The sequence below is a fragment of the Aspergillus versicolor genome (genome assembly GCF_001890125.1).
Source record: "Aspergillus versicolor CBS 583.65 unplaced genomic scaffold ASPVEscaffold_5, whole genome shotgun sequence".
Lineage (NCBI taxonomy): Eukaryota > Fungi > Ascomycota > Eurotiomycetes > Eurotiales > Aspergillaceae > Aspergillus > Aspergillus versicolor.
In genome coordinates this window covers 708,912-721,352 of record NW_024467528.1, presented here as the reverse complement: position 1 = coordinate 721,352, position 12,441 = coordinate 708,912, and the positions used below count along the sequence as shown (strand labels likewise).

The window sequence follows — 12,441 nt, the reverse complement described above, 5'->3', positions numbered from 1 at the left end:
TTCCAGCTACTACATAGGTAGGAATGTTTTCTTAAGAGCCAGGTGAAGAATTCGTGGAATAATAATTATGATTGCATAACACCTATAACACCATTTTTGAGACAGGCGATAACAACATGGAAGCTAAGACAAAAAAGAGATATGGCCGTATAAACACGTACGCTTACACCAACTCTTAGAAGGAGCGGGCCTATACGCCGAGAAAACTCACTCAATGACGCATCTCGTTTATTTGATCTCCAAAAGTTTGACATCGAAGATCAACTTTGAGTTACCTGGGATGCCAGGAAGGCTCTTCTTGCCGTAAGCGAGCTGAGGAGGAATTGTGATGCGGCGCTCGCCACCAACTGACATGCCAGCAACACCAATATCCCAGCCCTTGATGACTTCACCTTTGCCGAGTTTGAACGAGAAAGGCTTGCCCTTTTTGTTGGCTGCATCGTATCAATGTTAACGGATATTCAATCGACCAAACAATAGTAAATTAGGGGTACTTACAGTCGAAGACCTTGCCATTCTCGAGCTTACCGATGTAGCGCATGGCGACGGTATTTCCGGAAGCAGCAGCAGATCCCTTCCCGAGCTTCTTGTCATCAAGAGTCACTCCCTTGACCTCCTTGACACCCAGGGTGCCGGTGGCTTTTTCAGCAGGCTTCTTATCCTTGGAAGGCGTCGGACCCTGCTCAAGGTTCTTGGCGAACTGGACCTTCTTGGTCTCCTTGGGCTCGGGCTTTTCCTCAACGGTGGAAGCCTCGCCGTTGTTCTTCTTGAGCTTCTTCTGCTGCTTCTTGGTCTCGCCGTTGGTATCGGATTTTCCCTTGTTATCCTTAGCGATCAAGTCCTCTAGGGCAGCTTCCTCTGCAGCGCGCTTCTTCTTGCCCTTGGCGTCGACTAGCTTGGGGGCCTCTTCGTCGCTATCAACCTCGGTGATTCTGGGGTTTTCCAGATCATCAAGATCATCGCTCTCATCATCCTCACCCATCATGAGCTCATCCATATCGAGCTCGTCCTCATCGGGGGAGAGATCATAATCGTCCTCATCGTCGTCATCCTCATCATCGGAGTGAGAGTGGGGCTCATCGAGAGGCATGACATAGTTACCGGTGAGATAGATGGTGTGGGTTCCAGTGACCTTGAAGAAGACGCGCTCACCTTCAGCCACGGTAATGTCGAGGGGTTGCTGGTAATTCTGTGAATGTACTGTTAATATGGCCCTGTGGACTTGGGGGGGGGGCGAAAATGACATACTCTCTCGGGGTCAAGAGTGCAGACGACCATCTCATCAAGTTCCAGGCCCTCATCAGATTCGCTGTCCTCATCGTCGTCATCCGTGGCAGGAGCCTTGCCCTTGACGAGCTTTGAAATGGCAGCCTTAAGGTCAAACTCTTCACCATCATCAGACTCATCATCCTCATCCATAGCCTCCTCCAATTCTTTCAGATAGGCAGCCTCCTTAAGCTTGCGGGCCTTCTCCTTGTCGCTGGGGCCTCCGTTGAGCTCCTCATCATCCTCGGAATCTTCTTCGTCATCTTCGTAGTCGTCTTCGGAGTCTTCATCAAGATCCAAGTCGGGGGGTGGGCGGATGATCTTGAGAGTCGCTCTAGGACGGCGAGTGTTGTCATCGTCAAACTCGGGGGTCTCATCGGGGTCAATGGCGGCCATGCTCACCCGGAACTGAGCACTGTCAGCTTGGTTCAATTTCGATCTATTGGGACAATTAGACGTACCATGGCGGCGGCATCGGGAACCGCAGGGATCAAAGCGCCATCAGCGGGCACCTTGAGGGCATATACTGCGACAGGCTGAACTCCAGACATATTGGACGCGCTCAAAGATTATAGTAAAATAAAACACAATTGGTAGCACAAATGCTCTATAATAGTGAAGGAACGATTGTCTAGATGCGGAGAAAGAGAGATAAATTCAACTAGAAGCGACGTCCTCAAGTTCAGGCAAGCACAATCATAAACCTCAACGGCCGAAATAGAAGAGAAGGATGTACGGACGAAGAAAAGAGAAGAGGAAGACCGAGAGAAACAAATCTGCATGCGCAACTTTTTACGGCGGCTCCATTTTTCTCCATTTTTCTTTAGTTTTTTTCGCCGTTTCAACTATCTATCCAATAATATGCGATTCTGCTACTTACCGCCTTTATCCACCACCAGTGACCGCCTTCGCACCGGACAACCACATCACATGATCTCGCACCATCTTCGCGTCTCTTGCTTGAAAGCCGAGGAGGCATCGATATCGAGAGGGAGATGCTTACAACCCCTTCGAGATATTCTTCACGCGAGTGTCGACCGCTTATGAGCTATAAATATCATGAACTAGCGCTACCTAGCCCATCATGGGCTCTCGCTTAGATGCATCCTCTAGCGCAGTGCGCAAGCGGATTCAAAGCCGTATGTATACTTCCCACGCCACCATCACTAATGAGGACGACTTGCCAACACTTTTTCGCAACCAGATAGCTTCGACGATGAAGAAGGCGAAGAGTATGGCGCCTCTACCTTTGGCGGATTTGGTGATTATATGCGTCGCAAAAAGGCCAAGCTCCAAAACCTCGACAATGATATCCGGTCATCCGCCGCAGCGGACAACTGCCCCCAGATTTTTCGGTCCGTTGTCGCATGTGTGAACGGCTATACTCAGCCATCACTTCAAGATCTTCACAAGCTCATCGTGCGTCATGGCGGTGGCTTCCTCCAATACCTCGATGGCAAGACCTCCGCCACCCATATCATAGCGAGCTCGCTCACACCAAAGAAAAGGGAGGAGTTTCGGCGGTACCGCGTTGTCAAGCCGGCATGGATTGTTGATAGCATTAATGCTGGCCGATTACTTCCTTGGGATTTATATAGGGTTGTGGATGAAGGGCAAGCACAAAAGGTTCTTAACTTTGACGACGGCCGGATGGTTAGCCAAACGAACAGCCCGAGGCGAGCCACTTACAAAGAGGAGAGCGGATCGGGGTGGTATTCTAGGCAGTTTGAAACAGCCATTTCCAAAAATGAGGGTGATACGTCGATTCATAACGACTTAAACGGCACGTCGCAGTCAGATTACGGTGATTTCCCGAGCTTTACCTCCCTACGTGAAATTGCTAAGAACCCTTCTCCCGGCGAGCAATCGACGCCAGACGTACTAGGGAATGATATGGAAGAGGCTCTTATCACTCCTGATGGCCTCGTGGAGGATACTACCACGAAAGATACATCAACTGAAGTAGACAGGATCTCGTCGCCACAACCTAATGTCGTACCTTCAAAGGCAGATATGACCTCGGAGGAATACAATGCCCAACTCCTATCAGATCCACGTATGAGAAACTCCAGCGTGGTAAATCCGGAGTTCCTTCAGCAATACTATAAAGAATCTAGATTACATCATCTCTCAACGTGGAAGGCCGAGTTGAAAGCACAGCTTCAATCACAGGCGCAAGAGAAGTCACGCTCCCAAAGTGGACGACGAAAGCTCGTTCCAGGTGCCAGACGATACATCATGCATATTGACTTCGACTGCTTTTTCGCGGCCGTTTCCACCTTGAAGCACCCAGAGCTTGAAGGGAAACCTGTAGCCGTTGCTCACGGAACTGGAACCGGGTCTGAAATAGCCAGTTGCAATTACACTGCTCGCGCATCTGGCGTTAAGAACGGCATGTGGATGAAAGGCGCTTTACAAGCATGTCCAGGTTTACGCGTCTTGCCTTACGATTTCCCAGAATATGAAGATGCGAGTCGAAAGTTCTACCGATCCATCCTTGCCATTGACGGGTTAGTGCAGAGCGTGAGTATTGATGAAGCGCTTGTGGACATCAGCACCTTGTGTCTTCAGGCTGGTGGGTCGGAGGGCAAGGGTGTATCTGAGGGATCTATATACAGAGAGCAAGCGAAAGCCGATGAAATCGCGGAGAAACTGCGAGCCTCAGTTAAAAGCGAAACGGGCTGTGCAGTTTCCGTCGGTGTAGGGGGTAATATCCTACAGGCGAAGGTTGCGTTACGAAAAGCAAAACCGGCTGGCCAGTTTCAACTGAAGCCTGACTCAGTCCTCGACTTTATAGGGGAACTCCCTGTACAAAATCTTCCAGGTGTGGGCTACAGTATGAGCACAAAACTGGAGGAGCTTGGTGTGAAAATTGTCAAGGATATCAGAGACCTCTCCCGCGAAAAACTTTCGTCTGCCTTGGGTCCCAAGACGGGAGTGAAGCTCTGGGATTATGCACGCGGTATTGATCGGACTGAAGTTGGCCATGAAGTGGCACGAAAGTCGGTGTCTGCTGAGGTTAACTGGGGTATCCGTTTTGTTACCCAAGATCAAGCAGAGGACTTCATGCGGTCCCTCTGCGAAGAACTGCACAGAAGGCTTGTTGAGAACCTAGTGAAAGGCAAGCAACTTACGCTTAAAGTCATGAGAAGGTCATCCGACGCTCCGTTAGAGCCTGTGAAGCACCTCGGTCATGGGAAATGCGATGTGTTTAATAAGAGTGTCGTTCTTGGTGTCGCATCCAACGCAACTGATGTGCTTGGGAAAGAGGCAGTTGCCATGCTCCGAAGCCTTGGAGTTTCCCCTGGTGATCTGAGAGGCCTGGGAGTGCAAATGACAAGGCTTGAACGGCTCAAATCAGCGTCCGAAAAGCCGGACGGCAGCCAACAACAGCTGGCATTCAAAACGTCCCCTGCACGAAAGCGCATGCAACCTGAGGAGGACCCAGACTTGCTAGACAGCCCTCGCAAAGGTGAAGCAGAGTCTATACGGCATGGTCCGTTATTGAATGACGCCACACAAAAGCCTCTGAATATCTCGGGAACGCAGTTCATTATGCCATCGCAGCCAGACCCGGCTGTCGTAGCTGAACTCCCGGGCGACATTCGATCTAGGCTCATCGCACAGGGTAAGCCACGAACCGAGCCTCGCAGCGGCTCTCCCACCGCGTCAACTCCTCGTCCACAGCAAGTCTCCACCATTCCTCCTCAATCTCAACTAGACCCTGAAACTCTTGCCGCCTTGCCAGAAGACGTCCTGGCGGAGGTAATGGGCTACTACAACCAACCATCTGCCAACAGCATCCAGTCGGCACCAGCAGCGCAACCGCAGCCACCATCAAGACCCTCCTCATCAGCGCGAACCCTCAAAGTTCGCAAACCCACATCACCACCCAAGAAACGCCGTGGCCGCCCACCCCTCAAACCACCCACTTCCTCAGCCCTAACCCAATCCAAATTTGTCTTTCCCAAAACCCAAACGCCTGCCAGCAATACAGCCTCGCCAGAACCAGAAAGCCATCCCTCAATATCTGCCGACTTCCTCGCTGCCCTCCCAGAAGACATCCGCCGCGAAGTCCTAGAGGAGGAAAAGCGCACTCGACTACTTAATCAGCGCGCCGCAAACACAGCACAGAACAAGCAAGCAACCGCACCAGCCCAAGCTCAAGAAAAGCATATTCGTCTGCCTCCCCTCCCTCCACGACCAACATTCACATCTAAACACCTCTCGGACCCGTCTGACCTCCGCGACGAAGCTACTTCCTGGCATTCGGCTTTCGCAACGGATGGACCTTTCCAGGAGGATGTTACTGCGTTAGCGGTGTATCTGAAACGGGTAGTTGTTGATGAGCGGGATGCCGATAAAGCTGTTTCGTTGGTAAGGTGGCTTATGTGGCTTGTTGAGGATGAGAAGGGTTGTGATGGTGCAAATCCAGGGGCAGTTTCAAGCGCAGGTCCTCAGTCCCCGGGCACCGTTTCATGGGATGAGGCATTACTGTGCTTAAAAGAGGGGATCCAGGAGGGGTTGCAGGAGCGCAAGATGCCTGCTGTTGACTTCGATTGATTTTTTGGACCTTCATATTTTGTTTTAGATGAGACATATGCTTAACGGTGATACGAAAATTCCGATTTTGGTTTAAGAATTATATGCGTTTATCTTAATCGGCACGCCATCTGTGGATATCTTGTATATATATGTATATATATAATTTCGAAATCGTGGTTCTGTATATCTATGTTTGAAATGCATTGCATATAACGCCTCAAATATATATAAGATTTAAGCCCTCCAATAAAACACTTACCATCTCATGAGTTTATTTCCCCCATCCCTCAGGGCCCCTGAAATACTTGATCATCTTTTCCACCATATCCAGATCCAATTTCCTCGCCTCAGCAACAAACGTTCCGGAAGCCCCGGCTGTCTTCTCAGTCACCCAGCCGATGGCCCGCTTGGGGATGTCATTATCATACTTCGACGCGAAGAAATCAACCAACTTAATGGGCGGATTAGCAACAGGGTCCGGGTTCGACCCCCTCAACCGCTTTATCCAGGCTCGCTGTTCGATTTCCTCGAACTCTAAACCGGAGGCACGGAGGTGGGGAAGGAGTTCCCTCGTCCAGTGGAAGGGGTTGGAGTTAATGATGTTAAAAATTGGCTGGGCCTCCGTGGCACTTGCATCATATTTGAAAGGATCTGTAGAAAGCGAGATATCTGCAATAATCCCCGCGACCGCATTAACAGGGAGCCAGCGGTGGTACTCGTCTAGCTTTGGGAGAGCGCCAATGGTAGTGGCAGCTTGGATCATGAGCGGGATGGCTTCGGTTGTGTTCCAGATGCCGTGGTCGGTGTCGCCGATGACCTGACCGATTCGGAGGACGCGGGATTGGATGCCCGTCTGCTGCGCGGCTCTTATGCAGAGGTGCTCGGCGACGAGTTTAGATTGAGCGTAGCCCATGGCCTGAACGTATTCGAGTTTCGAAGGGAGGGCTTCAGGGACTGAGGGTTCGGCGGTGCGTGCAACGGCGCTGATAGATGAGCAGAAGTTTAACGTAGCTGGCGCTGGCCTTTGGACTTTGAGGCATAGGTTTGCGAGATTCTTCAGACCGGCGATGTTGTCTCTTTCGAAGCTGCTCAGGTGGAGGTTGAAGTTGACGGACCAGGCGCAGTGGATAACATCCGTAAGTTCTGATGTGAGGGTGTTATATGTATTGGAATCGAGTCCCAATTCTGGCTGTGAAAGGTCTGATGGGAGAGCGACCAGCTTCTTCTTAGCTGAAGTAGCCAATGTATCATAAACCCTCCTGGCGCGGAACGAACTAAGCAGACGACCGTAGGCATCGATTGGAGAGGTTGCACGGACAAAGCAGTAAACTTTCTGAACGGCTGAAAGAGCTGCCAATTTGGCGACAACATGGGCGCCCAGGGACCCTGTAGCTCCAGTAACAACCTAGAAGCTTGTTAGCAACTTTTTAATCGTATCTTTGGCAGGAAGGTCCGCTAACGTACAATATATCTCCCGCTTAGACCATTCGGACGGGGAACATGTTTGTCAAAATCGCCATACTTTGAGATCAAAGCTTCCATCTGCTGCTCAACAGACACCTCAGCCTGCGTTGTACCAGAGCTGAGTGAATTTAAGTAATGAGCCAGAGACCCAATCGACGGATGTTCAAATGCAACGTTTAGCCCTAACTTATGGCCCTTTGTATCGATTGACTTTACAAGCAATGATCTCAACTGAGTCGCCTGTAAGGAATCCATTCCGAGGGCGAAGAAATCAGCCTCATCAGTGAAATCACTGGGGTTTCTGGTTGGCACAATGTCGGGAAGCTCTTTCCGAAGGAACGCCTTCAGCTCTTCTTCTGACAGAAGCAGAGTTCCCGCCATCGCGTCGTCAGCTTCGTAACAGGCCTCGATCAAGTCACTGAAATCGCGGTAGAAAGCCTGGCGGATGACGGTACCCTTGTCGGTTCGAGCATAGGGTATATCGGCAGGGAGGACTCGGACCATGCCCTTGGATAACTGGCCGTATGCTGGCAATGACTTGTGCGCTTCTTCGACAGCAGGCCAGATGGCATCAATGACCTGATCATCGGTCATTGACGCTGCATCTGGGCCACGGATAACTGCCAACCCAATGCTCGATTTGGCTACACCGAAAACGAGAGCGTCTGCAACAACGCTGAGTTGCCTGACTCGCCCCTCCAAATCAAGCGGGATTACCTTCTCGCCATTGACAAGAGTGATCGTGTCGTCTAGTCGTGAGTAGTACTTGTATGCTTCCATCTCGGGGTGTTTCAAGAACAAGTCCTTGGTGGCGTAAGCACCATCTGGTCGGTTTGTCATGACCTTCGAGGGCCAGCCATCCAGGACAACAGACTCATAAACTCCCGGAAACCGCTCTTCCATCCTGAGGAACTTCTTGACAGTTTCGGACGGTCGCAGCCAATCCCATCTTTTATCTTCTCGAGGCCGCAAAGATGTCATCAGTTGGCCGGTTTCAGTCCTGCAACAATCAGTTAAAATAGAATATAAATTATCTGGAGGAAGCCACATACGATCCGTAGTGGCTGATTAAATAGACACCATTTTCGACTAATAAATTCCCCAGTGAGTCCGGACAAGACGATCCACCGAACATAACAGCCTTGAGATTAGCAAGGGCGGCAATTCCTTCCTTTGATTCGGCAAGCAGCTTGAGTGCATAAGGGACACCGTAGAAAATCTCGAAATCGTGAGACCGCATGATTTTGACCAAATATTGGCTGGTAAGAGGTAGAGAGGGGTTGTACAGGTGAAGAGTCTTGCAGGAATAAATTGTCCGGAACGTACAGCAGATGCCATGGCTGTGATACAAGGGCAGGGTGATGAAGCCCCGCATGTTCATATTCCCGGCATAGTTTTTGATGGCTGCTCGATGTGTTTGGAAAATAGGCTTAGGAAGTCCCGTTGATCCGCTTGAGTGGATTATCCATGCTACATGTGTTTTCTCGACCTCGGGGTCAAGATGAGGGAGTAGGTTTGTGTCGACGGGATCATCTGAGACTGGATAATCGTAGTTTTCCTCTCCCGGTATATCGTGGATCTGTAGGCTGGGAGCTTGCTCCTGGACTTTTCTTGCCGTATCTTTCAGAGAACTGTGCACGAAGATATGCTGTGCATTGGTCCTTTCCACCAAAGACACATGTGCCTCGACAGGTATCCTGGTGGAGAGGAACAAGCCGGTATGACCAAGCTTGGTCAGAGCGAGAAGTAAAACGAGATAATTCAGGTCGGAAGGCCCTAGCAGTCCGACGACTGTAGGCGTATCAGAAGACGACTTCCGAGGCGCAATTACCCCTGATAGTTTCTTCGCAACGCGGAAGGCGTAGACATCGAGTTGGTGTAGTGGAAATTTGGAGTATTCGATGCCAGTGCGCGGATAGTAAACGGCAGGCTGCGACGAACCTAGCGATGCGCGCTGACGGACAAGTGCATCGACTGTCGGAGGCTCAGGCTGTGGTGCTGGTAATTCCTCTTTGTCGTGCGGGAGTTTGTCGATGTGGGTTGTTGGTGCGGTGGGGAGAAGTGTAGACAACATCTTGATACCGGGCAGATGCTCCTAAACAAGCACCACCATGGAAATCCTGCGGCGACTTGCACATTTAAATAGTAAGAAACCGGAATCGGAAACCCGTCGTCGGGTAGACCCGTTTATCCAAGCTGATGCTGGCCTGTGATGCTTGTTGTCTTCCATCTCGGAAAAGCACACTCGGAGAAATATCCGAAGAGCAGCAGTGGCTCAGTCTAGATGGCGATGTCCAGAGTTTCCATGCACGGGTTCCAGGAGGGGGCATCTGTATAAGAATAGAAAACCATTAAGGCGTATCCGGCTGTACCCTAAGTCTGAGGTCGGATACGGATGAAGTTCGGAGTATCTACACGGATATGATCCCTGTAACGCCCAGCGCGCAATCTATTTGCAGGTTTAAAGGGACCAAATAAATGAAATCGTAGTATGTTATTCTGAGGGTATCGAATCAGCTGTCTAGAATTGTAAATGACTGGATATCATGATGTAGCTCAAAAAGAAAATTGGGACGGATCATTAGGTAGATTAGAGAATGCCTGCGGACGATCAGTATGAAAAAAGCCCAAAAGCGCACATAAGAAAGAGATATGGCAATACTAACCCAAGTGTCCAACTGGGTCCACCAAATCGACCCTTCAAGGTTATCTAAAAACCCAACGTCACCCATATCGAACGGCTCATCTACAAAAGTCGATGGCTGGAAATTCCCATCATACCCGAACGAGTTCGAATCGAAGGGAACAGTGTTGTTTGTATCAGCGGGATCTACGAGCCTTTGGTTGACAACGGACTCTCGATCCTGGGCTGTGGCATCGCGGGAATGCTCAGGGACATTCCCAAGGGCACCTTCGCTGAATTGGCAGCCAAGTTGCTTGTGTACCTCTAATCTTGTTTCCTCAAGGATGATACCGTACCGGCGACTAGGGCAGTTCTTCCGCGTGGCTTCTGCCAAATGCTGCTGGCATTGTTCCGCGAGGCTGAAAAGAGACCGTACGCGGTTCTTGTCCATCTCATCAGATTCCAAAGTCGACGACAGTCGGTGCTGCTGTATTGTGTGAATGTAGACCACCACGATTGCACAGAAGCATACGTGATGGGTGAACCAAAACGACTGTATTAGGGTTCCTTGCTTTGCTATGCTGTCTACCAAGTTCATGACATGCTCGGCGGCCTCGAGACATTTACTTACATGGGCCGTCACTGTCGGATGTGGAGCTGCTGGTCGACGGCTGAGATCGGTGAAATCGTTCAACAAGAAAGACCTAGTTGCATGGATCATAGCATGACAATAGGCGAGCTGAAGGACTTGGCTTTGCCTGCACAAGGGCGGGATGAGACTGGTTGGGCGGACACTGTTAAACAATGGCGGCGTCGTTTCTTTCCATTTTTCAAGTTCCGATGTAATCCGTACAGCGGCTTCAAGAGGTGACTGGCGGAAAATAGGATTAACAGTGTAAAACTCACGCGAGATCTCGCCCAGTATGCGCCCGAGTCTATACTATTAGCAGTGCCTATAAGAGTCGACTTTGTACAATGGGCTCAAACCTAAAGTGTAGGACCGATGCGATCATCATCGAATCTGCCGTGCCTAAACGCAGAGCCGGGTCATCTTGTAAGATATCTTCATCGTTCACCTCATCGGGAAGTTCCTGATCAATATCTACATCGTGCAATAACCGAGGCCGGCCAAATATAACGTTGAGATATTTGTCTAGCGTATAGGCGCTCCACAAGATTCGCTTGCGGAGCTCTCTCTCTAGATACGAGATTCCCTTCTTGGACAGTTTAGGTGCACACCGTCGATGCAAGCCAATGGCCGTGACCAATTGCACGGCGGTTCCAAATGTATACCAGCATTCGTTGGCCCGTGAGGATGAAAGAAGGTAAAGACACTGACCCAGTCGTGCTTGAACGGTCTCGAGACGCGGAGGTCCGAGTTCCATTGTGAGCATCTGTTTCGATGCGGCATACCACTTTTCACTGCAAAAGAATGGGTGAGTATACGAGAACAAGTGGGGTTATTATATGCGTACCTTTCACTTGAAGACTCTGCCTGATCCCCCTGAGTTTGCTCTTCATGCAAGGTACTTACAGCAAATATCATGAGAATTATGGAAGTTCGAGCAACCAAAGGCCCTGTAGGCAAGTTCGACGAGGATATATTATGGCTGTAAACCTGTCTAAGCCATTCCTCGACACTTCCTCGATGAAGAAAGCGATACGTGACCATCGCATAATCAAAGTACCTGCCCACCAACTCTAGGGCTTTGTCAAATGCGGGAAGGGTGAAGCCAGCATTGCGATAGTCTGTATATGGTTTATCACCGAACATAAATACTGAAGTGTTCTTAGGGCACCATTCGCTCTGCAACTCATCGGGAACAGCACTTGTCTCATCCTGGTGCAAACGCCGCCAGACACGGTTCAAAAACGACACACCCGAGGCTGGGCCGAGATAGTTACCCTCGAAATCAGTAGCTACCGGATCTGGAGAATTGCGCCGCGGTGATACCTCCACGGATGTTTGTGAGATTTGCGAGCGCGGAGTCCTTGTAGTTCTAGATGACTCCCTCGCGGGAGGCGATCTCAGGGAAACGGGACTCTGCGAAATCGAGACCCGGGAAGCCGAGCGGTTTCTGGAATATCTAGCCGCGACCGATGCAGGCGCCGGGGGCGGCTGTGGAGGCAAGCCTCGAGAATAGGCCGCGTTATACTCGCAGGCGAGCGACAGCCTTGTACATCTCCCGCATGGCAGAGTTCCTGTGCAGCGGGTCTTCTTTTCCTTGCAGCTATCGCAAGCTCTTGTGATCTTCTGGCGCGGCGCATTGGCTTTGTTCGCCGGCGATTCTTCAGAGGTCTTCCTCTTCCGCCCTGCACGAACTGCTCCGTCCCGATTGAGTTCGTTGTCGCTATCAGGCGCAGACGAGAGCTGCACGCCTGCCTGCGCCACAAGGGTGCTAGACATGAGGGGCACGCGGGGAAGCTTATCGCTGCCTGGAAGGGTCCTATTTCCGCGCCTCTCCACGGATATACCCCGTAAAGACAGATTCGACAGGAAACGAACTAGATGATAGACAAGACTGGAGGCAGACGAAGAAGGC

General features: G+C 50.7%; 3 protein-coding genes across 3 annotated transcripts; 1 reads left to right on the top strand and 2 right to left on the bottom strand.

The window, feature by feature from the left end:
* Positions 1–37: 37 nt before the first annotated feature.
* On the bottom strand, positions 38–2,065 carry ASPVEDRAFT_41792 (uncharacterized protein). The gene is made up of 4 exons (XM_040812427.1): positions 1,728–2,065; positions 1,249–1,674; positions 499–1,189; positions 38–434 (listed from the first exon to the last, which is right to left on the bottom strand). The coding sequence occupies exons 1-4, from the start codon at positions 1,815–1,817 to the stop codon at positions 229–231; spliced, it is 1,413 nt and encodes a 470-aa protein (XP_040668059.1). The 5' UTR covers positions 1,818–2,065; the 3' UTR covers positions 38–228.
* A 175-nt stretch (positions 2,066–2,240) lies between these two features.
* ASPVEDRAFT_41791 (putative DNA damage repair protein Mus42) lies at positions 2,241–5,987 on the top strand. Its single transcript, XM_040812426.1, has 2 exons — positions 2,241–2,405; positions 2,471–5,987. Exons 1-2 carry the CDS (start codon positions 2,351–2,353, stop codon positions 5,827–5,829), a joined length of 3,414 nt encoding a protein of 1,137 aa, XP_040668058.1. The 5' UTR covers positions 2,241–2,350; the 3' UTR covers positions 5,830–5,987.
* Positions 5,988–6,082: 95 nt separating this feature from the next.
* ASPVEDRAFT_131957 (putative NRPS-like enzyme) lies at positions 6,083–12,305 on the bottom strand (the record flags this gene model as incomplete). The annotated part of the gene is made up of 8 exons (XM_040806876.1): positions 6,083–7,216; positions 7,276–8,275; positions 8,328–9,349; positions 9,885–10,382; positions 10,431–10,833; positions 10,886–11,320; positions 11,374–11,402; positions 11,433–12,305. The coding sequence occupies 8 exons, from the start codon at positions 12,303–12,305 to the stop codon at positions 6,083–6,085; spliced, it is 5,394 nt and encodes a 1,797-aa protein (XP_040668057.1).
* Between the last annotated feature and the right edge of the window lie 136 nt (positions 12,306–12,441).

What these genes read in the sequence shown, in the direction of transcription:
- ASPVEDRAFT_41792 (XM_040812427.1), bottom strand. Translation starts at nt 1,817, where the DNA reads ATGTCTGGAGTTCAGCCTGTCGCAGTATATGCCCTCAAGGTGCCCGCT. An exon ending in GCACTCTTGACCCCGAGAGA is followed by an intron (nt 1,190 to 1,248) that starts GTATGTCATTTT and finishes GTACATTCACAG; the next exon opens with AATTACCAGCAACCCCTCGA. An exon ending in GAATGGCAAGGTCTTCGACT is followed by an intron (nt 435 to 498) that starts GTAAGTACCCCT and finishes GATACGATGCAG; the next exon opens with CCAACAAAAAGGGCAAGCCT.
- ASPVEDRAFT_41791 (XM_040812426.1), top strand. Translation starts at nt 2,351, where the DNA reads ATGGGCTCTCGCTTAGATGCATCCTCTAGCGCAGTGCGCAAGCGGATT. An exon ending in GCGCAAGCGGATTCAAAGCC is followed by an intron (nt 2,406 to 2,470) that starts GTATGTATACTT and finishes TTTCGCAACCAG; the next exon opens with ATAGCTTCGACGATGAAGAA.